Source organism: Chelon labrosus (assembly GCF_963514085.1).
Source record: "Chelon labrosus genome assembly, chromosome: 4".
NCBI classification, from domain to species: domain Eukaryota; kingdom Metazoa; phylum Chordata; class Actinopteri; order Mugiliformes; family Mugilidae; genus Chelon; species Chelon labrosus.
In genome coordinates, this window is record NC_140340.1 from 5,759,076 (window position 1) to 5,785,617 (window position 26,542).

Sequence of the window (26,542 nt, forward strand, 5' to 3'; positions counted from 1 at the left end):
TTTACCACTGTTTTGGCCTCCACCAACTCCTCGGAGATATTTCTACCTCTGTTAAATGCTCCACTATATTCACCAGGTAGTTGCTAACTTTTTGTTCGGAGCTGAGGCTTTTAAATCACGAGTTTCTGCAATAGCTAAACAAATTACGGAAGGTTTTTCATATATTAATCCTTTGATTACCTAAAATACAAAGTTTGGGGCGACAAAGATGAAAGACAGTAAAAACAGACCTAGGCAAACTGTATTTATTACTTTATATTTTTACAGATTTCTTTTTTTATAACTGGACAGAAACCTGGGAACTTCACAGCCTGTAATATAATACTCTTTTCTTTTCTCAAACCCCACTATTATTCAGCTCGGACACTGAGAGCAAGGTTTAAAATCCTTGAATTTAATATGCAATAAAACACTTTAAGGCAAACTTCATATGGTTCCATTACATATCGCCAACAACAGCATCAAATACAGATTACACATCCGTTTTCAACCGATCAAACAAAAAAAACAAAAGCCTCTTTCCAGTTTCCAGTTACTGCGCCTCACTGGCACAATTTGTGTAAACACTCTCATTTTCAGTAGCGTGATCTTAAATAAACACCCGGAGGCCACAGCCAGAGGTAATTCTGAGAACAGTTTGGTTTTCACCGCTGTGAGGTCAGTAGTCGTGCACTTGTGGCCTGTCGGGCTCTCACACGGAGGACTCGCAGCGTACACATTCAATTAACAAAGGGAGCTATACAAACAAACCGTACCGGCAGAATTTGCATACAGCTGAGGAGAAAGTGCACCTTGAAACGTGAAAATAACGCAGACAGTGAGGTCTGACAAAAGATTAAAGGCAACAATCCACGTATAATGTGTACGTAAAGGAGAAGGAAACGTCAAACACTGTTACACAAGGCGATAAGAGAAGGTCAGCGCGAGCAGGACGTACACAGTGATATAACTTCAGAGGTCAGAAAGTACACGGAAACACAGTTGTGTTTACATACATGTTCAACGAAACAAAAAAAAAAATCCAGTATAAAATAAATTCAACAGTCTAAAAGATACTTAACTTGTTCTTTATGCACAAGTCTGCAAGGCAGCAGTCGTGAGAATGTACCTGAGGGGACAAAAGAACACTGGAGACGCTGTGACATGTGAATAAAATACAAGAAATCACATTATCATTCATATTCCTTGAGATTTCTTGGCCCATACTTAAGGAACAGTGTAAGAGATGAAGGTTTATCTGAATGTGTACCAGCGTATAGAGCGTGGAGCTGTGTTTGGGCTTATTTTAAGGTTATGTTATACAGATATACAACATATACCACGGTGCTCTATGCTTCATGTATCACCGTGTTCTATCCTGCCAGAGGCTGCTGCTTGCTCTTCAGCTAAACCCCTTTATCCTAGTTAAAAGTATTTTTATATAATATTTCAAAATGTGCTTGTATAGTAAGTATAAAGAAAACCTGAGGATTAAAACAGCTTATGGGGGAAGCCTTCAGGCAGGTCGGACAAGGCTAAATCACGTCCGTATTATGCTACAGCGACCACCACCACATAAACACAAAAAGCCTCAGCTGCTTTGTACATGCTAACACGGTAGCTAGCATTTAGCTAGCTCACGCTGCTGCAGCAAAATCAGACGAATGATTTAAACAAACACCCAGAAAAAAAACATTTGCGCCTTTCTATAAAGACACCGACTGCGAATAAATACACAGTAAATCAAAGATATATATATATTTTTTTAACAGATCGTGTAGAGAGCAACAAAAAGCACCAGACAGGAAAAAAAAGTCTGTTTTGGTTTTGTGTCTGGGTAAAGCGAGGTAGGTTTTTGTCAGGCTTCGAATATGGCAGGAGTAGCTCCGGAGTAATATTTTGCAAAGTGGCGCCGTTCATCCTATCCTCTTACTTTTCGTGCATTTCGCCGTGGAAGGCCGCTTCTATCTTCTGTCTCAGATTTTTATGTCCTCCTCGAGGCCGAGCCGGGACAAGGTCTTTTTGATGCGCAGGGCTGTCAAGCGGGCCGTCCCATTGGCGCACCAACACTCCCTCATGATTTTACCCATGACCTGCAAGGCCTTGGACAACAGGAGGAAAACGCAAGAGCTTATAATGGAGTTTAAATGATTAGTTGATGATTTATTAATGATTATTACCAGACGAAACACCACAAATATATCAATATACCAGCTCAGCATAGTTTTTGCTTTCACTTCTAGCAGATACACCTGTAGTGACTGGTAGTGACACTAATGGCTAAGATTTAATAGCATTTAAAGAGCATTTGAAACACAAACACGGTATTTTTCACTTTTTACAGCAAATATAACATTTCCTTCAATCAGTTGTCAGATATCTGGTGGATGGAAGCTTTACTGTGAAGGTGGAAAAATAAATTAATAAATAAATCAACTCATTATTGCTCTCCGGTGGAGAAACTATGTCAATGATCCCCAAACACATTTCTGGCCTTGCCGTGCACGTGCAACTCTGAAACTATCCATGAATCTTCTGATAATCAAACTGTGCTGCCGTGTGTAAACAAGGCATCAGTTAACTGAGGTGTGTTTACTTAGAGCAGACACACGCACAAACACTGCGCATCCCTCGAGAGCGCGGCCAAAACCGAAAAGGAAGAACGTCTGTAAACACAACGATAAATAGTTCACCAAAGTTTGTGTAACTGTCTTCACCATGCTGCAGTTGTTTGAACCTGATGCGGTAAAGATTTACAAACTCAGGAGTGTCAAACAACAACAGTGGTGACAAAAATGGCCCAAAAACCAGAGGGAAAAATTTGCGGCGAAGACAAAGGATGAAGGAGAAAGAGAGAAAAGAGGATGAAAATAAGTAGATAGGGAAGGAGGAGCGGCAAGAGGAGAAGAAGGAGAAGGAGGAAGTGGACGAGGAGCAGGACAAGAAGAGGGAAGTGTAGAAGAAGGAGGAGGAGGAGATGACGGAAGAGAATACGAAGGAGGAAGAAGAATAAAGGAGAAAAGAAAAGATGATGAAAAGGTGTCGATAGGGAAGGAGGAGAAGAAAGAAGAGAAGAATGAAGGAGGAAGAGAGAAAAGAGGATGAAAAGAAGTAGACAGGGAAGGAAGAGTGGCAAGAGGAGAAGGAGGAAGGAGGAAGGGGATAAAGAGCAGGACAAGAAGAGGGAAGTGTAGAAGAAGGAGGAGATGACGGAAGAGAATATGAAGGAGGAAGAAGAATGAAGGAGAAAAGAAAAGATGATGAAAAAGAAGTAGATAGAGAAGGAGGAGGGGAAGGAAAAGAAGAAGGAAGGGGATGAGGAGCAGGACACGAAGAGGGAAGTGCACATGGAGGAGGAGGAGATGAAGGAAGAGAATACAAAGGAGGAAGAAGAATGAAGGAGAAAGAGTGAAAAGAGGAAGGAAAGTAGATAGGAAAGGAGGAGAAGGAAGGGAAGAAGGAGGAGGGTGAGGAAGATGGAAAATGAGAAAGAAGGAAGAAGGGGAAGGAGGAAGGAGAACAGAAGAAAGCAGGGGAAGAGGAGTAGTAGTAAAAAGTAGATGGGAAAGAAGGAAGAGTAGAAAAAGAAGGAAGAAAGGAAAAGGGAGAAGAGGATAAGAAGGAAGAAGTAGTAGAAGATGCAGTTTCTTAATAAAATGGTTTTTATGTTTTATGTTTCTGGTCCGGCGCCGCTTGAGATCAGACTGGTCTGTATGTGACCCCCTGAACTAAAATGAGTTCCTCTACTAAACTTGATGAAAACAATGTTATGATTACGTAGAAGAGTAAAACTAAGACTCATGTTGCAATAAACCGTCCCGACGTAACTTCAGATTCAACTTGATCTCCCTACCTCGTAGCCCCGCCACCAATTAGGAATATTTGGGCGCAGTTTCTGGTCACACACCACCTTCCTCATCTCCTCTATGGACGGGTCAGAAGGTACCAGGTCAAAGTACGGCAGCTGGTACTCTTCATGAATACCTGATAACAGAGGGCAGCGTTGAAGGATGAATCATCTGAGATTATACCAGTGAGGAATAAACAAAGCAAACAGAGGTCGAGTCTCCGGAGTGAAAACAGAAAGAATCTCACCCCCACTGTTACATCGCCGTGCAATTTCCCAGTAGACGAGGCCCAAAGCGTAGATATCGGCACATTTGAACGACTCAAAGTGTCTCGTGTTGATAGTTTCATCCAGAACCTCTGGAGCCATGTACCTGGGAGACGTTAAAACAACTCACAGCAGAGTTTTCTGGGAAAGACGTCGAAGATATCTACGAGAACGTTTCAGTCAAGTTTACTTCGTTTTAAGTTAAGTTTGCTGACGAATACCTCCTGGTGCCCACTCGCTGATTTGGTGCGATGTCGATCGTGTCTGTGGCGGAGTCGTGGCGTACGGCCAAGCCCAGGTCAGCAATGGCACAGGTGCAGTTCTTGTTCACGAGGATATTCTTGGACTTTAGGTCTCTGTGGGCGATGCCTGGCTTTCCTGTTAACACATAAAAGAACGTGACACTTGGATTTTAAAAAGGAACGAATCTTAATTAGATGACGGCTTCCACGATTCCACTAGTAAATATTGTCTGAAATCTTTGGCTTGAACTGAAAAACACTACCTCACTTTAATTACATGTGCAATAGTTGATTTATTATTATCTGTGAAATAGGACGATGTTCCATATCCCCTCCTGTACAATGTGCAATTTCCTGATCAACGTGTAGTTCTCTGATAAATGTGCAATATCCCTAATACTCTCTCTCTCTCTCTCTCTAATGTTGTATAATGTTTTTATATTTTGTATTTATATTTTTCTAACTATAGTGCCTCATTTCCTAACGTTGTACAGAGATTTCTATATTTTATACTTCTTAACTTAAGTTTCTTTCTTGCTACCTAAATTGTTGACTCTGAGAGCCCTGCACAAGATTTCCAATGTGCCTGGACTCTTGGTTTATGCACAAATGGCCAAATAAAGAAGCTTGAACCTTGATATACGCACAAATACATCAATCAGACATAACATTATGACCACCTTGTGCCTCCAAAACAGTTGTGACTCATCAGAGAATGGACATGGGCCTTCTGAGGGTGTCCTGTGGTGTTTTATTTAGTTGTTCCTAAAGCTGCATCCTGCTGGGGATGGCTGCTGCCATCAAGGAGTGTCATTGCTATGGGGTGGGGGGGTGTCTGGTCTGGTCTAGGTGGGTGCTACATGTCTAAGGGTGTATTCACACCTGCCTTGTTTAGTTCGATTAAAACGAACTCAAGTTCGTTTCCTTGCTTGGTTCGGACCTTTTTGACTGGTGTGAATACAATCACTCGAACTCTGGTGCGGACCAAACAAGCGGACCGAGACCCAGCTGAGGAGGTGGTCTCGGAGCGGTTCCTACCGAACCCTGGAGCGGTTCCTTTATGGTGTGAAAGCAGCCCGACCTCGATCCGACCCAAGTTGCAAAAATCTACCTTTTTGGATTTGACGAGCTCCCGTAGTTTCCCGTAGTTTTCGCGCATTATGGGAAATGTAGGATAGCCCAGTGACACACACACACAACAGAGAGAGACACGTGAAGCAAACAAACGCAGGTAGGTTAGGTAGAGATGAGCCGTTGCAAAATAACGAGCATGATATGGTTAAACTCATGTTGCATCAAACGGTCTTGACGCTCGAGCACAAGCTGTAAGTTTATAAACCATATTGCTAGCATAATAACAAGTAGACCTACAGTACGCAAAGTCTCCATTGTAGCCTATTTACGTGGGACATTTGGCTTCCTTCTTTACCCCGCCTATACGTTTACCAGCCAATGGCTGAACGACCTTAGCACATGTGTTTTTGTTTATAAATTCTGGTCCGGTTGCAATTAATCACAGTGTGAAAGCGAACCGCACTAAAAAAAAAAAAAGAAAAAAAAAATTGGTCCGGACCAAAGCAAGTGAACTAACGGACCTTCCTGGTGTGAATACGCCCTATGTAACATCCACACCAATGAATGCCAGGTCCAAAAGTTTCCCAGCAGAACACTGAATTGTCACAAGATGTTATTTACTTCTCCTGTCAGTGGTCATAATGTTATGGCTGATCAGTGTATAGCTACTATATTATCGAAAAACATTCAATTAATATAGAAATTGAGTTTATATATACTGTTTGAAGCAGCTATTCAGGCACCCCCCAAAAAAATAAAAAATATTGTTTTACATTTAAAATAATTTATTAAATGTTCTATGTCGTGTGTACAAATGATAGACTATGACACAAACGTTAACTGCTTGTGGGTAATATTTGACATATTCGGTTAGAGTCTTACGTCAAATGGAAAATTCTGTTATCAGCACTCTGTTCCTGTGGTTGAAGGCAGTGAAATGAATTAGTTTCACAAGGGAAACCAACAAGTGACTGATAAAAAACATTAACTCACTTAAACTGTGACACTGTAGATCTGACATATTCCTTTAACAACTAAAAAAAAGTGTGTAAGTGTCTGGATGAAGCACGATATCATGTCAGTAAAGATGAAAAGTCAGTAGTTAACGGCCTTTAGTCCATAAAGGTGGCACATGAATACAGTTTTACATTATTCCACGGTTGCACAAACAGTACCTTGCGTTCCAAGAATCTCCATGTGCAGATGTGCGAGGCCATTTGCAGCCGACAGCGCCAGTTTGATCATTCCCTCAGTGGAAACCGAGCAGCGGTTCAGGTAGTCAAACAGAGAGCCGTACTCGTGATAGTCTGACACCAACCACAGCTGAGTCCATGTGCCGTTGTCTACGGAGAAAGAGGAATATCCAAAGAGGTTGACGAGAACGATTATACAACACATAGAAAAAGCAGTTAATGATTCTTCCCGTTCTTTAAACATATCACCAGTTTGCACCTTTATTGTCAGCGGCTATAAATCCCAGGATGTTTTCGTGGCGCAGCATGACGGTCTGATAGATTTCAGCCTCGCGGAACCAGGAGCGTTCTTCTCTGGATGAGAAGATCTTCACCGCCACGTCGCCACCCCTCCAACATCCTCGCCACACCTCCCCGAAGCGCCCCTTACCGATGACGTCCTGCAGGACGATAGTTCTGGCCACAGTCCGCTGGACCAACAGAGGCAGACCTACATACGAGAAAGGAGACCTGTTCTGAAGTGTTCACTTATTTAAACATAAAAAGCAGCAAACTGTGATGCTCTGCAACGTGAGCGGCTACGGTGGGCACTGACCGGAGCTCGAGCCGGACGTGGACAGACTGTCGATGAGATCCTGCAGGGTCCTGTCTTTGGCCAGGCAGAGTTGGTCACAGGAGGGATCGTCCGCCTCCAGCCTTTGCCTGTGGTTGTAGGCCCTCTGGTGATAATGATACAGGACCACAGCCACCACCAGCAGCAGACACAACAGGAGCAGAGGGACCACAATCACAGCAACTAGCTCCACCAGCCCCCATGTCCCACCTGGTCCGTAGCCTCCCCCTGGCTCTGACAGAGAAGTCACTGGACAGGAAAAACAGATGGATAATTAGAAGGTAGTACAAACAGAAGACGTCCTCCGGGGATAACAAAGCTGTTGACTCCTGCATTAATTACTCCCAGTTATGTCACAAAAGGAAAACACATTGTTTACTGAAATTAAAGGATTTTACTCTAAGAGAATGATGGGTTCAACAATCTAATTAGTTTTTAACATTTTAACATGAGTTCAACTACAGAGACAGCTTAGCAGTGTCCTGACTGGAAGAGACCTCCTTGGTCAAATTAACGTCCCCTTGAAAGGTTGGACTTTAGGTCTCATGTCCGTCCTATTTGGCCCTGTGGAAGATTGGACTTTAGGTCTCATGTCCGTCCTATTTGGCCCTGTGGAAGATTGGACTTTAGGTCTCAAGTCCGTCCTATTTGGCCCTGTGGAAGGTTGGACTTTAGGTCTCATGTCCGTCCTATTTGGCCCTGCGGAAGGTTGGACTTTAGGTCTCATGTCCGTCCTATTTGGCCCTGCGGAAGGTTGGACTTTAGGTCTCATGTCCGTCCTATTTGGCCCTGCGGAAGGTTGGACTTTATGCCTCATGTCCGTCCTATATGGCCCTGTGGAAGTTTGGACTTTAGGTCTCATGTCCGTCCTATTTGGCCCTGCGGAAGGTTGGACTTTAGGTCTCATGTCCGTCCTATTTGGCCCTGCGGAAGGTTGGACTTTATGCCTCATGTCCGTCCTATATGGCCCTGTGGAAGTTTGGACTTTAGGTCTCATGTCCGTCCTATTTGGCCCTGCGGAAGGTTGGACTTTATGCCTCATGTCCGTCCTATATGGCCCTGTGGAAGTTTGGACTTTAGGTCTCATGTCCGTCCTATTTGGCCCTGTGGAAGGTTGGACTTTAGGTCTCATGTCCGTCCTATTTGGCCCTGTGGAAGGTTGGACTTTAGGTCTCATGTCCGTCCTATATGGCCCTGTGGAAGTTTGGACTTTAGGTTTAATGTCCGTCCTATTTGGCCCTGTGGAAGTTTGGACTTTAGGTCTCATGTCCGTCCTATTTGGCCCTGTGGAAGGTTGGACTTTAGGTCTCATGTCCGTCCTATATGGCCCTGTGGAAGTTTGGACTTTAGGTCTCATGTCCGTCCCATTTGGCCCTGTGGAAGGTTGGACTTTAGGTTTAATGTCCGTCCTATTTGGCCCTGCGGAAGGTTGGACTTTATGCCTCATGTCCGTCCTATATGGCCCTGTGGAAGGTTGGACTTTAGGTCTCATGTCCGTCCTATATGGCCCTGTGGAAGTTTGGACTTTAGGTTTAATGTCCGTCCTATTTGGCCCTGTGGAAGTTTGGACTTTAGGTCTCATGTCCGTCCTATTTGGCCCTGTGGAAGGTTGGACTTTAGGTTTAATGTCCGTCCTATTTGGCCCTGCGGAAGGTTGGACTTTATGCCTCATGTCCGTCCTATTTGGCCCTGTGGAAGGTTGGACTTTAGGTCTCATGTCCGTCCTATATGGCCCTGTGGAAGTTTGGACTTTAGGTTTAATGTCCGTCCTATTTGGCCCTGTGGAAGTTTGGACTTTAGGTCTCATGTCCGTCCTATTTGGCCCTGTGGAAGGTTGGACTTTAGGTCTCATGTCCGTCCTATATGGCCCTGTGGAAGATTGGACTTTATGTCTCATGTCTGTCCCATATGGCCCTGTGGAAGGTTGGACTTAAGGTCTCATGTCCATCTTATTTGGCCCCATGGAAGGTTGGACTTTAGCCTTCCCTGTGGAAGGTTGGACTTTAGGTCTCATGTCTGTCCCATATGGCCCCATGGAAGGTTGGACTTTAGGTCTCATGTCCATCTTATTTGGCCATGTGGAAGGTTGGACTTTAGGTTTAATGTCCATCTTATTTGGCCCCATGGAAGGTTGGACTTAAGGTCTCATGTCCATCTTATTTGGCCCCATGGAAGGTAGGACTTTATGTCTCATGTCTGTCCCATACGGCCCTGTGGAAGTTTGGACTTTAGGTCTCATGTCCGTCCTATTTGGCCCTGTGGAAGGTTGGACTTTAGGTCTCATGTCCGTCCTATTTGGCCCTGTGGAAGTTTGGACTTTAGGTCTCATGTCCGTCCTATTTGGCCCTGTGGAAGGTTGGACTTTAGGTTTAATGTCCGTCCTATTTGGCCCTGTGGAAGGTTGGACTTTATGTCTCATGTCCGTCCTATATGGCCCTGTGGAAGGTTGGACTTTAGGTCTCATGTCCGTCCTATTTGGCCCTGTGGAAGATTGGACTTTAGGTCTCATGTCCGTCCTATTTGGCCCTGTGGAAGGTTGGACTTTAGGTCTCATGTCCGTCCTATATGGCCCTGTGGAAGGTTGGACTTTAGGTTTAATGTCCGTCCTATTTGGCCCTGTGGAAGGTTGGACTTTATGTCTCATGTCCGTCCTATATGGCCCTGTGGAAGGTTGGACTTTAGGTCTCATGTCCGTCCTATTTGGCCCTGTGGAAGATTGGACTTTAGGTCTCATGTCCGTCCTATTTGGCCCTGTGGAAGGTTGGACTTTAGGTCTCATGTCCGTCCTATATGGCCCTGTGGAAGTTTGGACTTTAGGTTTAATGTCCGTCCTATTTGGCCCTGTGGAAGTTTGGACTTTAGGTCTCATGTCCGTCCTATTTGGCCCTGTGGAAGGTTGGACTTTAGGTCTCATGTCCGTCCTATATGGCCCTGTGGAAGTTTGGACTTTAGGTCTCATGTCCGTCCCATTTGGCCCTGTGGAAGGTTGGACTTTAGGTTTAATGTCCGTCCTATTTGGCCCTGCGGAAGGTTGGACTTTATGCCTCATGTCCGTCCTATATGGCCCTGTGGAAGGTTGGACTTTAGGTCTCATGTCCGTCCTATATGGCCCTGTGGAAGTTTGGACTTTAGGTTTAATGTCCGTCCTATTTGGCCCTGTGGAAGTTTGGACTTTAGGTCTCATGTCCGTCCTATTTGGCCCTGTGGAAGGTTGGACTTTAGGTTTAATGTCCGTCCTATTTGGCCCTGCGGAAGGTTGGACTTTATGCCTCATGTCCGTCCTATTTGGCCCTGTGGAAGGTTGGACTTTAGGTCTCATGTCCGTCCTATATGGCCCTGTGGAAGTTTGGACTTTAGGTTTAATGTCCGTCCTATTTGGCCCTGTGGAAGTTTGGACTTTAGGTCTCATGTCCGTCCTATTTGGCCCTGTGGAAGGTTGGACTTTAGGTCTCATGTCCGTCCTATATGGCCCTGTGGAAGATTGGACTTTATGTCTCATGTCTGTCCCATATGGCCCTGTGGAAGGTTGGACTTAAGGTCTCATGTCCATCTTATTTGGCCCCATGGAAGGTTGGACTTTAGCCTTCCCTGTGGAAGGTTGGACTTTAGGTCTCATGTCTGTCCCATATGGCCCCATGGAAGGTTGGACTTTAGGTCTCATGTCCATCTTATTTGGCCATGTGGAAGGTTGGACTTTAGGTTTAATGTCCATCTTATTTGGCCCCATGGAAGGTTGGACTTAAGGTCTCATGTCCATCTTATTTGGCCCCATGGAAGGTAGGACTTTATGTCTCATGTCTGTCCCATACGGCCCTGTGGAAGTTTGGACTTTAGGTCTCATGTCCGTCCTATTTGGCCCTGTGGAAAGTTGGACTTTAGGTCTCATGTCCGTCCTATTTGGCCCTGTGGAAGTTTGGACTTTAGGTCTCATGTCCGTCCTATTTGGCCCTGTGGAAGGTTGGACTTTAGGTTTAATGTCCGTCCTATTTGGCCCTGTGGAAGGTTGGACTTTATGTCTCATGTCCGTCCTATATGGCCCTGTGGAAGGTTGGACTTTAGGTCTCATGTCCGTCCTATTTGGCCCTGTGGAAGATTGGACTTTAGGTCTCATGTCCGTCCTATTTGGCCCTGTGGAAGGTTGGACTTTAGGTCTCATGTCCGTCCTATATGGCCCTGTGGAAGGTTGGACTTTAGGTTTAATGTCCGTCCTATTTGGCCCTGTGGAAGGTTGGACTTTATGTCTCATGTCCGTCCTATATGGCCCTGTGGAAGGTTGGACTTTAGGTCTCATGTCCGTCCTATTTGGCCCTGTGGAAGATTGGACTTTAGGTCTCATGTCCGTCCTATTTGGCCCTGTGGAAGGTTGGACTTTAGGTCTCATGTCCGTCCTATTTGGCCCTGTGGAAGATTGGACTTTAGGTCTCATGTCCGTCCTATATGGCCCTGTGGAAGTTTGGACTTTAGGTTTAATGTCCGTCCTATTTGGCCCTGTGGAAGATTGGACTTTAGGTCTCATGTCCGTCCTATTTGGCCCTGTGGAAGATTGGACTTTAGGTCTCATGTCCATCCTATTTGGCCCTGTGGAAGGTTGGACTTTAGGTTTAATGTCCGTCCTATTTGGCCCCGTGGAAGATTGGACTTTAGGTCTCATGTCTGTCCTATTTGGCCCTGTGGAAGGTTGGACTTTAGGTTTAATGTCCGTCCTATTTGGCCCTGCGGAAGGTTGGACTTTATGCCTCATGTCCGTCCTATTTGGCCCTGTGGAAGGTTGGACTTTAGGTCTCATGTCCGTCCTATATGGCCCTGTGGAAGTTTGGACTTTAGGTTTAATGTCCGTCCTATTTGGCCCTGTGGAAGTTTGGACTTTAGGTCTCATGTCCGTCCTATTTGGCCCTGTGGAAGGTTGGACTTTAGGTCTCATGTCCGTCCTATATGGCCCTGTGGAAGATTGGACTTTATGTCTCATGTCTGTCCCATATGGCCCTGTGGAAGGTTGGACTTAAGGTCTCATGTCCATCTTATTTGGCCCCATGGAAGGTTGGACTTTAGCCTTCCCTATGGAAGGTTGGACTTTAGGTCTCATGTCTGTCCCATATGGCCCCATGGAAGGTTGGACTTTAGGTCTCATGTCCATCTTATTTGGCCATGTGGAAGGTTGGACTTTAGGTTTAATGTCCATCTTATTTGGCCCCATGGAAGGTTGGACTTAAGGTCTCATGTCCATCTTATTTGGCCCCATGGAAGGTAGGACTTTATGTCTCATGTCTGTCCCATACGGCCCTGTGGAAGTTTGGACTTTAGGTCTCATGTCCGTCCTATTTGGCCCTGTGGAAGGTTGGACTTTAGGTCTCATGTCTGTCCTATTTGGCCCTGTGGAAGGTTGGACTTTATGTCTCATGTCCGTCCCATATGGCCCTGTGGAAGATTGGACTTTAGGTCTCATGTCCGTCCTATTTGGCCCTGTGGAAGGTTGGACTTTATGTCTCATGTCTGTCCCATACGGCCCTGTGGAAGTTTGGACTTTAGGTCTCATGTCCGTCCTATATGGCCCTGTGGAAGATTGGACTTTATGTCTCATGTCTGTCCCATATGGCCCTGTGGAAGGTTGGACTTAAGGTCTCATGTCCATCTTATTTGGCCCCATGGAAGGTTGGACTTTAGCCTTCCCTGTGGAAGGTTGGACTTTAGGTCTCATGTCTGTCCCATATGGCCCCATGGAAGGTTGGACTTTAGCCTTCCCTGTGGAAGGTTGGACTTTAGGTCTCATGTCTGTCCCATATGGCCCCATGGAAGGTTGGACTTTAGGTCTCATGTCCGTCCTATTTGGCCCTGTGGAAGTTTGGACTTTAGGTCTCATGTCCGTCCTATTTGGCCCTGTGGAAGGTTGGACTTTTGGTCTCATGTCTGTCCCATATGACCCCATGGAAGGTAGGACTTTATGTCTCATGTCTGTCCCATATGACCCCATGGAAGGTTGGACTTTATGTCCCATGTCCGTCCCATATGGCCCTGTGGAAGGTTGGACTTTATGTCTCATGTCCGTCCCATATGGCCCGGTGGAAGGTTGGACTTTAGCCTGTGCAGGTATTTATTCAACATGCTCTTCAGAAGTTGCCACAGGGACTTTGGGAGCTCTTAGATCTGACGGTGATGTCAGATTCTTGTTCACACATGGAGGGCAACACTCTGTCACCTCGGTGTGAACACCTGAGAGGTTATCTCAGGTAATCAGCCAATCAATCAATCAATCAGTGACCCTGAAATGACCCTGAAATGACCCAACTCTCTGCAGATAACCCAGAAAAATCACCCAAAACACCAACGTTAGGGCAGAAAAACATAAACCCAACTTTTTTTTTTAGGGTGTACTCCACCAAATGTGCATGTACACGACTTTGACAGCAAACGCTTTACACACTTTTATTACTGTAGCCTCTTTTGTCCATGTTAACACACAGCTTTAAAATGGACACAACAGGCTACAGTTTTCAGTTCGGATGCAGATATCTGCCAAAGCTGGTAATAGCCATTTCAGATTAAACTCAATTTATAAAAACTGCAGCTTCAAAATAACTCGTGACTTCTGTTCTTCAAACTGTCAACAGTTTTGTTTCACAATAGCTCCACAGTGACACTGTGCTCAGCAAAATATCCTAGGAGACTGTACAAAACACGACGGAAAACATGCATCTGCTCGGGAACAAGGAGTCACAAAAATACTTTAAACGTCATGACTCTGCCTTTTACTCATCGTTTTGCGATTTCGACGGTAAATGTGAACTTATCATGAGCAGCGTGATGCATCACAGCTCTCACCAGAGGGTCCTTTGAGGTCAATGCTGTTGCAGTAGTCAGTGTAGCAGCAGTGGGTGTTGAGAAAGCCCTCGGCACTCTGGCAGCAGAACGGTTGTCCGGGGGGCACGAGACGTTCCCGTGTGACACAGATGCGAACGAGCTGCTCCTGGCCGTTGCTGACGAAGGTGGACGCCATGCAGGCCCCGTCGGTCTCGCAACGGGAGCCGGTCTTCTGACAGGGAGCAGTGGTGCAGTTACACCACAGAGCTGCAGAGACAAAAAGGTTAAATGAGGCAAAACAGCTTGACCAATTTAAATCACATCACTTCAGGGGCAGCAAAGGGCAGTAATAATTAATTAGACTGACGCTGTATCCCAAAACCTAATAACATGTTGATTTGAAGCGTGTTTTTACAATGCCAAAAGACAGAATATTGGATAATCATATCACTATAATCATCTGGAAGTATTATTAGTTTATTATCAGTTTATTTCTCCAACAATGCAGTGCATAAGAACTGGATTACGGTGGCGGTGAAGCAGTTCCAGAAGAATCTTGGAGAAAGAAATAGTATTAAATTGCACAAAACCCCTTTCATATTGACTTGAGATTTAACTCAAGTCAGAGTAGAGTAGAACATTCTGCAGCGGCCAGTTCAGTCTCATGATCTCAGTTGCAGTAAAAGTCTGGCAGAGCATCACAAAGTACGAAACATATACTTTGATGTCAATGGGTTCAAGAATTTAGGCGAGTTGCTACCTGCAACTAGGGTGACCAGATCCCAATTCACCAGATGTGGGACAAAGGCTACGTTTGTGTGGGACAGTGTGGGACAATGTGAGATACCAGTGCATCAAGGTCCCCTAAAAGAACTAACAGAAAAAATAAACATTTCCATTCTGCCCCTTTGCTTATAACATTACTATGCTTTGCCATCTGATTGATTCAGTAGCACATAACAGCCTGCAAATAAAAACTTAAATATATTTTATTATATATATATATATATATATATTTACTTAAATGCAACTTTCCCAAGTTCCCAAGTTGAGCAACACGTTTTGTCTCGCATTGTCTGTGTCGTTTCACGTCGTATTCACCTCCGAAACGGAAAAATGACTCAAGCAAACTTCACAGCAAACTTTACCAGACTCGCCTTGCACTGGTTTCACTGGTTTCACCCAGGGATAGATAGTTTCCCAGTCTTTATTATAGCTGCATTTCCTTTTCTCAGGGTTATATGCTTCCCTCCATGTCTCGCGCTGCATGCCGTTCTGATCTGATTTGTATTGTTTGTTGTTGGTGGGCGCGCTCTTAACCTGCGTCCGCGTCCCAGTTTGATTGACATGATCAAACAGCCCGCCCCGCCCCGCCCCGCCCCCTGATGACAGCCCTCACTGCTTTCTCCAAACAGCTATTTGATAAATGCCGGATTATAAAACACGCATGGAGTCTGACTGTCAATAACAATGCGGGACAACGTCTCAATTTGCGGGACGTGTGAAAAGTAATGAAAATGCGTGACTGTCCCGCACAAAGCGGGACATCTGGTCACCCTACCTGCAACCATAGGTGGACAGAGTACACACCTTCACTACTTGAGTAAAAGTACAGATACTCCTTGTCAAATATTACTCCAATACAAGTAAAAGTAGCTTAGTCAAAATTTTACTTAAGTAAAGTACTAAAGTATTTGCTTAAAAAAAAATACTTAAGTAAAAGTATTTAAAAAGTATCTCAGGAAATACAGGAAAGGAAAGTAGCTTTATTGTCACTATACAATCCACAGCCTCACTCTTTCTCTTGCAGACAGCTTCTCTCTCTCTCTCTCTCTCCTCATACAATTACGTTTAAAATGTTTAACAGCAATTTAACAAACATTAAGCCAGCTAACGTCAGTAGCTACTTTACATACCGCGACGTGCTTTTTCATGTTGGAAGACGAGTTCTTGTAGGCAGTTTACATTTAAACTGAAACGAATCAGTTTTTGTGGAAAAAAATCTCAAACATGGATTTGGGATAAGGCCACGGGTGCTCGGTGGGAGTTTCTCCAGGTGTTTCTCCAGTTTCTTCCTGCATTGTATGGATTGTGCGGCATGACGTAGCGAATCAGCGAATCAGCGAATCAGTAGAAACGGTTTATTTTCTCAGAATTTTGAAAAAAATAAATAAAAAAAATAAAAAAATAATCAGCTGACGTAAGCTCAAAAGTAGCGAGTAACGAGAGCATCAACAGAAACGTAGTGGAGTAAAAAAGTACAATATTTGTCCTTCAAATGTAGTGGAGTGAAAGTAAAAGTATCCCCCAAAAATAATACTCAAGTAAAGTACAGATACTCAAGTAAATTTACTTCGTTACTGTCCACCACTGCCTGCAACGGATTCACTAGTGAGTCCAACGTACCTTTACAAACAATAGGCAGGACAACAACTAAGAAAACCTTACTCAGGGATGAACTTCTATTGTGTCTATTGGCCAGTAAATGGCAAGGAAGGAGTGTGTTATTATAGAGGGGGGATCTTTTAATGAGTAATGTATTGCAAAGACGAACTGGAGCTAAGGGCTCAAGGCTAAAGAGGCAAGGTTAAAGGTTCCAGTTGGATGTGTTGTGCTGGTGGTGTGTCTACATCTGTGCAATTAAGTAATGTCATTCAGACAAAGATGTGTTGTAGCATTCCAGTAATTCTTAAAAAAGCCACCAGGGGTTTTTCCTCAGTAGGAAACTGATCATGCGCGACACATGCAGCTGAAGAAGGGGGAAACATACCGTTAATGGGTTACAACATCTTTTGCGGTGACTGACTCACACAGTGCTCACACCTACTTGGCACAGCCTGGTGGTCAGATACGAGGAGGAAAAACAACCGCAGAGAACAAAAGACTAAAACATGGAACGCTGACTAAATAAGTAATCACCACAACATTTCAGTCTTTCCACGGTTATAAATGTCACATTTATTTTTAAAGCCCACAGGAGTCATGAGAGAAGGATGGAAAACCTCAAATACAGAAAAACAAAAAAACAACCAAAAATAATGACCACTTCCCTTCAACAGTAAAAATGAATGCTTATACGTGAAACACTTCAAGCTGTTAAAATAAACCACAATGCAACAATTCTATACTGTTAAATAAATCTCACGGCAACAACTTTATGTTTCAGGTTGTTAACGCCGACATGGGAACAGAATTAAGACACTTAAATACGAATAACAGAGAACAACGACAGGGCGCGGAAGTGAATGTGTGACATGAGTTAGAGCATGTGCCACATTCTGATTCTGACATGTCGTGGCATACTGCATCCCAGTCACATTCAAGTGACATGTATAATAGTGGTATCTATATACAATTAAACATAAACTCAGTTCCCTTGATAGTGCGGAACCGTAGAGATTGAAAAGTGGTTTCTCTAGTGGCATGCCACATTCTAATGACGTGCCGCGGCATACCGCATTCAAGTCACATTGTAGTGACATGTCCACTGGTGGTATTCAGTATTCCCACATGATAATTCTAGCTATGAATTATCTATTATTATATCTATATAAAATTATAACATTCACACAATTCCCTCGATACTTCGGAAATGCGGAGATTAAAAAGCGGCTTCCTCGTGGCATGTTGCATTCTAGTGGCATATTAGCCTAGAATCTAGACGCGCCCCTAGCGGCAGCAAATTACATTTCCTTCCAGGGGCAGTCTAGTTACTCTCCGTTGACTTGAGATTTCGAAAAATCCAAGATGGACCGGGCCAATCATGAGTCGGTGGGCGGACTTAACATGATGACGACTGACCTGCGACCATAAGTTCCGTGAATTACGCGTGAATTCCCCATCCTGCTGGAACTACCAGAGCGACGGCTGCTGCTAGCGAACAACTTTCTTTCCAATCGGCTTTGGCCGCCGCTCTGAAAGACTTGAAGTTAAGCTTTTCTCTGAGAAAAGAACAAGAAACTGCACTGAGGTCGTTCTTACAGAAGAAGGATGTATTTGGAGTTTTGCCAACCGGATACGGCAAAAGTTTGATCCACAGCTTAAAAATGATTAATGCAGGAGAAACTCAACCTGTAGGCGAACTCATAAAAAAAAAAAACAGGATGCAACAAGAACTATTTAATATCTATTAGGATAAGTTTTTTCCACAACACATGCAAGGAACTCTCTTTTCCGTCGCTCTGACTACGTCACCTTCTTCGTTGCTCTGATTGGTTGTAGCGCTGTCCTACTGCGTGGAGAGGGAGTTTGAAAGACGACCGTTTATCCCACCCCTCCGGTTGAGCCCTGTCTATGGAAAGTACCCAGACCCTACATTTGATGTGGGTCTGGCTCGTCAGGCTAGTGGCATATCGCATTCCAGTTGCATTCAAGTGACATGTATAATAGTGGTATTCAGTATTCCTGCATGATAATTTTAGCTATCTATTATTATTATTTTCATAAAATTGTAAAAGTAGCATCATTCCCTTGATACTGCAGAAATATATCTTATATCTTAACATCAAATAATTCAGTAACTAATAATAATAATGAAAAAAAAAACAAGATACTGAATGAGCGTGATCATTTATGATGATTTAAGGTGCGATCTACTCAGGATGCCATGGGAATGGCTAGGCGCTACGTCATCATGTCCAAAAAAGCCACTTCCGTGTCCATTCGCTAATATTCTAACGGTCACGGTGCTCTGTCAAACTGGACTACAACGGCATTAAAATGGTGCAGTGCTGTGCCCCGTGTTGCAATAACAGAAACGACGTGAACAAAACGATCTCTTATTACCGATTTCCCCGGGTTAGGTTCTTTTCAGCCCAAATCAGCAGGGCTGCTACATGGTGACACTTTCCCCCTCCCGATAGCACAAGAGCAGGTACTTGCCTTCGCCTCCTGTCCCTCAAACGTGTACCTGAGTGAAAACAACTTAGCTAGCTAACCCTCATCAAACCCTAAGACAGCTAAGGGACAATCAGCGACGCACAGCCTGTGTTTACATCAGCTAGCGTCCAACCCTAAATTCAGTATACTGAACCTGTCTAGCTATGTTTCTAAGACATTCCCAGTGTGTTGTAAATTTATTTACATGAGCAAAACGTGTAAAGTTGTATGTTACGTTGTTACCCTGAAAACAACTAAGCTAGCTAACCCTCACCAAACCACAACACGGCTAAAAGACAGTCAGCAACGTCGTCCCGTGTTTACATTAACGTTAGCTAACCAACATCCTTACTTTCTCACCTCAACATCGTAGCTTCTTTTTTTCATGGAGGCCTGGACTTTCCCTGATAGACTTCCACCTGACACTGAAACTGATATAACCCTATTTGAATTATAGGAGTTAAGACCCTTCTGAACAGACTTTGGGAAGTCAGTAAAGTAGGCTGTCACTGTATAAAAGGTGACCGGTTCCTGTGCTGTAGCGGCTGTAGCCATAGTTGTTTACGTGACCTAAAAATGAACGGACACGGACGTGATTCCTAGCGATTTGTGACGTCACACTAGCCATCCCCATTACCACAGCCATCTATACTGCACTAACACCTAGATAAGAGGGGCCTCATATGTCAGGATGCTTTTTGTGGATTTACAGCTCAGCATTTAACACCGTAATACCCAGCAAGCACGTCCACAAAAACGCAGGAACTCGGCGTCAGCAGCAGTCACCTGTGCCAGTGGATGCTGGACTTTCTCAGTGCATGACCACGGAAGGTGAGACTCGGACCCCACGCCTCAACACGGGAGCACCTCAAGGTTGTGTGCTCAGTCCTCAGTGAAGGGGAGCTGCTCAGGCCTCTGGAAATAGGGGGAGTGGAGGTGGAGAGGGTGCCTAGTTTTAAATTTCTGGGGGTCAACATCTGTGAGGACCTTAAGAGGACTGTGAACTGCTACTGTCAAGAAGACTCAGCAGAGACTTTACTTCCTAAGAACGCTGAGGAAGCTCGATAGAAAGCATTTTAACATAGTGCATATAACTCTCTGTTTTTTCTGAGGGTAATAAAACCTGTCCGGGGCATCATTGGTATCCCACTGCCACCTCTGGAGGACATTTACCGGTCCAGACGCCACAGCCGGGCCTGTAACATTGTAAAAGACATCACACGTCCTTTTCCATCACCTGTTCCACCACACCGCTGTCCTCTGGAAGACGGACGCACAGGCCAGACACAACAGCAGCCATCATTTTCCCCCTCTACAAAATCACCTTCAACGTCACTTTAGACTAAGCGCCTTATATTATATTTATATTATTGAGTGGGTTTGTGCACAGTTGAGGCAGGAAGTGTAAGGGGTTTGTGCAACCTACATATGGGCTCGGCGAAGGTGGGTGAGGTGTAATTTATTTATACTGTTTCTGTCTTTTCTGCAATGACAATGGAGTTTTATCTGTCTTTACAGATGCCTGAATGTAATTCCAGTAAATCACTTCTACTTTTTTTTGCGCACTTTAAAATATTGACACTATTAATAGATTAATTTTTCCATTTTCATTTATTTAAAATGCCATAAAACACAATAACAATAATTAAAGTACATTAACAATAAGAAATTAAACAAAAAAAGAAAAGAAAGAAAAGGCTAACTGGCATGTCAGGGAAACCCCAAAAACTCTCAAGGGGCTTTGGATAAGAGGGCTCCCCAAAATAACGGTTAAACTACAAAAAAAAGTTGGCTTTTCTGTTGTAATACTAGCAACTAAACGCGGTTTAAACTGTTATTTTTTTGTTGTTGTCAGCACCTCGACAGCTACAGTTACACGGTGACATATCGTGTTATATATAATATCCACTACAAATTGTATTTTAAACAACGAAACATATCGGTGAAGGCTGACCTGATGTCCTGCCTGGCTTAAGTCAACCTTAGCTAGCCGCTAACTCCTCACTGACAGCGCTCCTGAGTTTTCCAGGAATTGGACAAAGAAGAAGAAGAAGAAGAAGAAGAAGAAGAAGTTCCTCTTACCCTGACCGGCTCTGTACAGGACGGTCTGGACAACCACGACGGCTAAAGAGATCCGTGAGTCCGCCATGATCGACACATCTCCCGGTTCATCGCATCAACACGTTTTTAGAAAGGATAGCTAGATGCTGCTGATGGAGGCGAAGCAGCTAAAACAGGCTGTCAGTGAGTAAGTAGCAGCGCAGAGACCGGACTCCGCCAGCAGGGGGCAGCACTCACGCTGTCTGTATACACCGATCAGGCGTAACATTATGACCACCTTCCTGATATTGTGTAGGTCTCCCCTGTGCCTCCGAAACAGTGGTGACTCGTCAGAGAATGGACATGAGCCTTCTGAGGGTGTCCTGAGACTCTTGTCATCCCACAGATACTTGATCAGTTTGGGATCTAGTGAATTTGGAGGCCAGGTCAACATCTTGTGCTGTTCTTCGTATATTTTTTGGAGTTGTTCCTACATCATTTTTGTGTGTGTGTGTGTCTGTGTCAGGCTGCATCCTGCTGGGGATGGCTGCTACCATCAAGGAGTGTCATTGCTATGGGGTGGGGGTCTAGCCTGGTCTGGTCTAGGTGGGTGCTACATGTCTAAGTAACATCCACACCAATGAATGCCAGGTCCAGAAGTTTCCCAGCAGAACATTGAATTGTCACAAGATGGTCAATGTTATTTACTTCTGCATCTTTCTATCTATCCATCTATCTAAAGCCAGCCACCTTCAAATACATACATGCAGGCTCAATGAGAGACTCTTTGTAGGGAAGTTGTGTCTTTCAGTGACGCTAATAATAATAATAAGGCATCAGGAAACAAGAACAAAGCTGAAACAAACGAAACTGGACTTGCTTGACTGGCCCAAGTGGCTTTTCAGAGAGCCGAAGTCCCGCCCCCTCTACTTCCGGGTTATGGGACCTATCTTTCGAAAAACTATGAACGGCAGTCTATGGCGAAAGATAAATTATTTTCTGGTCCCAATCGACTTGTGCCTTGGATTATACATATGTTGTTTTTCAGAATAAAAAATGATTTTACATGTCAAGAATGTCACAGTTTGTCACAAGATAGTTCAGTAAAACGCTATGGAAAATACGTAATTAAACGAACTACAAGTCCCGCATGCTGGCGCGTACAGAACCGACCAAAACTCCCTTCGTGTAACTACAGCTCTCGACATGACCCGATTTATAATGATTTTCACCTCGTTTGATGCTTCTGCCTTCGTCCTGGAAGAAGACGGTAAAGCTCAACGAGGAGACAGCCATAGTTCTCTAGTGACGTACATCGTTCGAGACGAGAGATGTAGTCCACTAAGCGATCTCATACAAAACCTCATGTTGTTCAGCTTATTTACGTCAAATAATTTATCTCTTGACGTGAAAAATTATCTTTTAAATTCACACACATCATATGTGAAATTCATGCCACAATTCGAACGGGACCAAAAAATAATTATGATCTCTCCATAGACTGCCGTTCATATTTCTTCGAAAGATAGGTCCCATGACCCGGAAGTAGAGGGGGCGGGACTTCGGCTCTCTACTGACTACTTCATATATATCACATAGATTTCTTCATCCATAGGAAATTGGTAAACCCCCTCTCTGGACAGCGGGGAGGGACTAGAATGGATTCCACGCGTTTAATCTGGGGGAATTCCCCCAAATTGCAAATGAGTATGTGGTCGTGAACAGACCCTGGTCGCGTTAGACACACACAGACATGCACACAAACGGCAAATAGTCCTAAAAACTTCACAAAGTTGATAGAGACCGCAGAGTTTGGTGGTAACTCCTCGTGGAGTGTCATTTAATCCATTTTATTACATAAATATATCGACTAGTGCAACTTTCAGCTCTAACAAACCTTCTGATAATCTCTTACTGTCGTGTTTCGTAATTTCCAGCAAATCAAATCCGTCCCCCTTTATAGAGTCGATAAAAACAACATTAATGTGTATGAATGTGATATTGGCAATATCAGAAAATGGCAATAAAACTCAAGGAATAAACGGATCCTCAGCTCTTGCTTTTCTACATAATGTACATTATTTACAGACAAATAAAGTTCAGTTCAAACATAAATCAGTAGTAGGATGTGCAGGTCTTCACATTGAGCTGTCTGTGCTTTATATGAGTGATGAGGTAGACGCCATACACGCTTAAGCACCTACGAGAGTGAGAATCAGGAAGCATGTATATCATTTGCCTTTTAAGTCTAGGAAATGTGGATATATGATAGAAGGATAAATGTATTACTTCTATTGTTACTTAAAATATGTGCAATAGTTTGTCTTCAGACACTAGAGGCTGAATGATTCAAACCATCTCTGGCCTTCAGGTTATAGGTTCAACATTTGCTGAATATTTCTGAGACGTTAGGTTTTGACAGTTTCATCCCTGAGTTGCGTTTAGCAGAGCAGCGCGTTCATGAACGTTTTAGTTTTGGGACTTCTTGCTGTCTTTTTCCTTCTTCTTCTCCTTTTTCTCCCTTTTCTCCTTTTCTTCCTTTTCTTTCTCATTCCTCTTCTTCTCCTTCTTTTTCTCATCCTTGATCTCCTTGTACCTCCACTTCGGCGGTTCCAGTAAGCCCTTGCTCTTCTTCCTCTTCTTTTCTTTCTTTGGCGTTGCCTCTGGAGGCCTGTTGATGTTGATGGAGGGGATGCAGCCGGAGGGGAACACGCTGTTTCGTCTTGCCATGCTGCGGGGGATGAACGTCGTAGCGACTTTGGTGGAGGCCAGGGAGAGGAGGCTGGCTCGCCGCTCGGCGTTGGTGCAGCACGATGCAGAGATGGACTCAGCGGAGGTAATAGTGGGGATGACGTGTGACACTGAGCCGTTGCTGTGGCACACCGAGCTCTCTTCTAGGTCCTTCTGGGTGTGTTTCTTCACCAGCTCCGGCACAGCCAGCCGCCTCTTCCCCATCTCTGGAGGGCTCGTAGGGCACAGCGGCCGGCATCCAGTTGAAATCAGAGGACTGTGGACGCTCGTGGTCATGCGCACCATGTGGTCCAAGACCCCGTCGTCTTCTGGGTCGTGAGGAAATCTAAATCCAAACGTGTTTTTGATCCGCTGGGCAATTTTTTCACTTGCGCTCCTCTCAGCTGTGGCTTTGGCCACTTTAACTTTGAGCTCAGGCCATTCAGGGACGTAGCTCTCGCAGAACTGCTCGGCTTTTGGCCTCAAATTAAGGCGGCGCAGGCGCTGCAGAGTCTCGTAGCGACCTGTTTTGAGCGCCCACTCCTGAGCACACTTTCCTTTTGTGGAGTCGACTGCATGTATGTCAGCCCCTGTAAAAAGAAATATGACAGACAGGGGTTAATTTTAATTTTATAATGAATAATGACTCCAACTTCTCAGTCCTTAATAACGAGTCTGTTCTCATTAACAAGTAAATGACTCTAAAAACAAACCAATGAGCCCACATGCACGTTATCTGCTGTAAAATATCAGAATCTCTCCCACAACTAAAAAGTAATTTACTGACAGTAATCATGTCTCTGTTATGTTTGAATGACGATGTGACAGGACCTTAAAGCCAAATAAGCCTTGATCTTATAATCTCCACCTGTTGTTTTTGTTTGTTGTTGTTGCTGTGATACGTCTCTGTGTCTTCTGTGGTAAAAAGTATTGTTCGGTTTTGGTGAGGTGCAATTAGACCTACACAATAAACCATTTAGTATGTTACCAAACACAGTTACCAAGTTAAATGTACTGTTAATGCAATTAGATCAACCAGTGACATTCCCATCACCTAGCAGCTTTGCCTCCTTGTGTGCTATTAAATATTTCCAATGCAACAATAACTTGCAAAGATTTTTAAGAAGTTTAAAAATACGCCAGTGGCTAATCTACAACCATCCAGCAGGACTAGTAGCTAGTAAGAGATTACCGCGGTGTCTGCTAAGACTTGATAATGTCCTCAGAGTGATCCCTTAAACCATCCTCACGTCACGGGATCATTCACCTGCGAGCAGAGTTAGCGGGCTTCAAATATGGACGGATAAACCGCAAAAGGGGTTAGCTGTTCTCACCACCGTCGCATTTAGAGCTGTAAGAGTCCTGGTTAACGAGCCGGCGCCAGAGATTCAGAAAGAAAGATCTAATAATACCACGGTGCAGCAGCTCCTGTCTGAACAACACGGTTAAAGGATGCTTTAATAAGGCTTCACTATGATCTGGACTGTGACAAAAAAACTCTTTTAACATGTATTCACATACTGTAGGACATTTTATATCATGACTTTGTTTTAGATTTTTATTCAGTGATAGATTTGAGAGGTAGTTTATGTTTGTAACTTACATTTAAGATGTTTTCTCTTTCAGTTTTCAAATTAATACTCTATACTTTAAGTATGTACACTCATAAGGTGCAGTAGTCGTGTACATAAAATGCATTTCTGTTGAAACGGCGTGAGAAAGGTGGCGATTCAACTGAACGATCATTTTGTAAGGATGTAGTTTGTGGTGCTGATAAACTAGATTGAATTAAACACTAAAGTGTCTCTGTTTTTTTAGCCTATCCCACTGACTAACATGGGGTCGTCAAAATAATAGAAACACAGTTGAATCAACAGCTCTTTCCGTTATTTTAAAGAAACGCTGAATACCAGAACCTTCATGAAGATAAGATTTGGTGCAGGACTCTTATATTAGGATATAACCTAATGAACTTTCATATCAGTGCATGAGCACGTGTTTATTTTTTTAAATCTATACTTGCAACGTGTGGAAACAATTTAAATCAATTGCACCAGAAAGTTCTCTTCTCCCGTACCGGCCATAACGAGGGCCGCCATGACGTCGGTGCGGCCGGTCATGGCGGCTTTGATGAGGGCTGTGAAACCTCGACAGTCCTTTATTTCAGTGTCTATGCCGGGGAAGTAGTTCAGGAGATACATCACTGTGTTGATATGACCTGTAGGAAAACAAAACAAAACCAAAAAAAATAAAAGAATTCACAGATCAGGAAATACCAGCTCGGTTGATTCATGAAGATGCTTTGCGACTGGTTGACTCTGTTTCTGTAAATGCGTTATATTTTGTACTTCACTGTGATAATAAGTCAACTTTTCTTTTAAAGTCTACTAGGTACGTCTTACCTGCTTGTGATGCTATCATTAGTGCAGTGTTGCCTTCATTGTCCTGGTGGTTTATGTCTATAAATGGACAGTTGTGAAGCCCATACACAATTTCGATGAACCCTTTGCAGCAGGCCACCATCAGGCCGTTCTGTTGGTAGCAGTCAGCCACAAGGATCAGTGACACAGCTGAACAAGTCAAAGCTTTGGTTTAGAAGTTTGAACGAGACTCTCACCCAGCCGTTGATGTCCACCTCCATTGCCTCTTCTCTTGTGACCCCTCTGTCCAGAACAGTGTGCAGAGAGGCCGGCTCATTGCGGGCGCAGGCCTGGTACAGGGACGATGCCGCGCCGCCGTTCCTCGTCTCCGACGTGTAGACCGGGAGCACGGAGTCGTCAGAGAGGATGCTGTCCGAGTCAGACTCGCTGTCCGTCGGGGACACGTCGTCGCCGTCGCCGTCGGGGCCTGACCCCAGATGTGGGTCCTCTGCTGCAGTGGCCAT

The 26,542-nt window shown here is 44.2% G+C and overlaps 2 protein-coding genes across 2 annotated transcripts; both read right to left on the minus strand.

Moving 5' to 3' along the window:
• Positions 1-1,693: 1,693 nt before the first annotated feature.
• Positions 1,694-21,049, minus strand: LOC311487177 (activin receptor type-1B-like). The gene is made up of 9 exons (XM_084543347.1): positions 20,971-21,049; positions 14,032-14,277; positions 7,198-7,464; positions 6,862-7,092; positions 6,585-6,752; positions 4,315-4,471; positions 4,075-4,199; positions 3,833-3,963; positions 1,694-2,081 (listed from the first exon to the last, which is right to left on the minus strand). Exons 1-9 carry the CDS (start codon positions 21,035-21,037, stop codon positions 1,956-1,958), a joined length of 1,518 nt encoding a protein of 505 aa, XP_084399473.1. The 5' UTR covers positions 21,038-21,049; the 3' UTR covers positions 1,694-1,955.
• Positions 21,050-23,216: 2,167 nt separating this feature from the next.
• On the minus strand, positions 23,217-26,542 carry ankrd33ab (ankyrin repeat domain 33Ab; the record flags this gene model as incomplete). Its single annotated transcript, XM_084542360.1, has 4 exons — positions 23,217-24,248; positions 25,736-25,876; positions 26,061-26,190; positions 26,276-26,542. The coding sequence occupies 4 exons, from the start codon at positions 26,540-26,542 to the stop codon at positions 23,398-23,400; spliced, it is 1,389 nt and encodes a 462-aa protein (XP_084398486.1). The 3' UTR covers positions 23,217-23,397.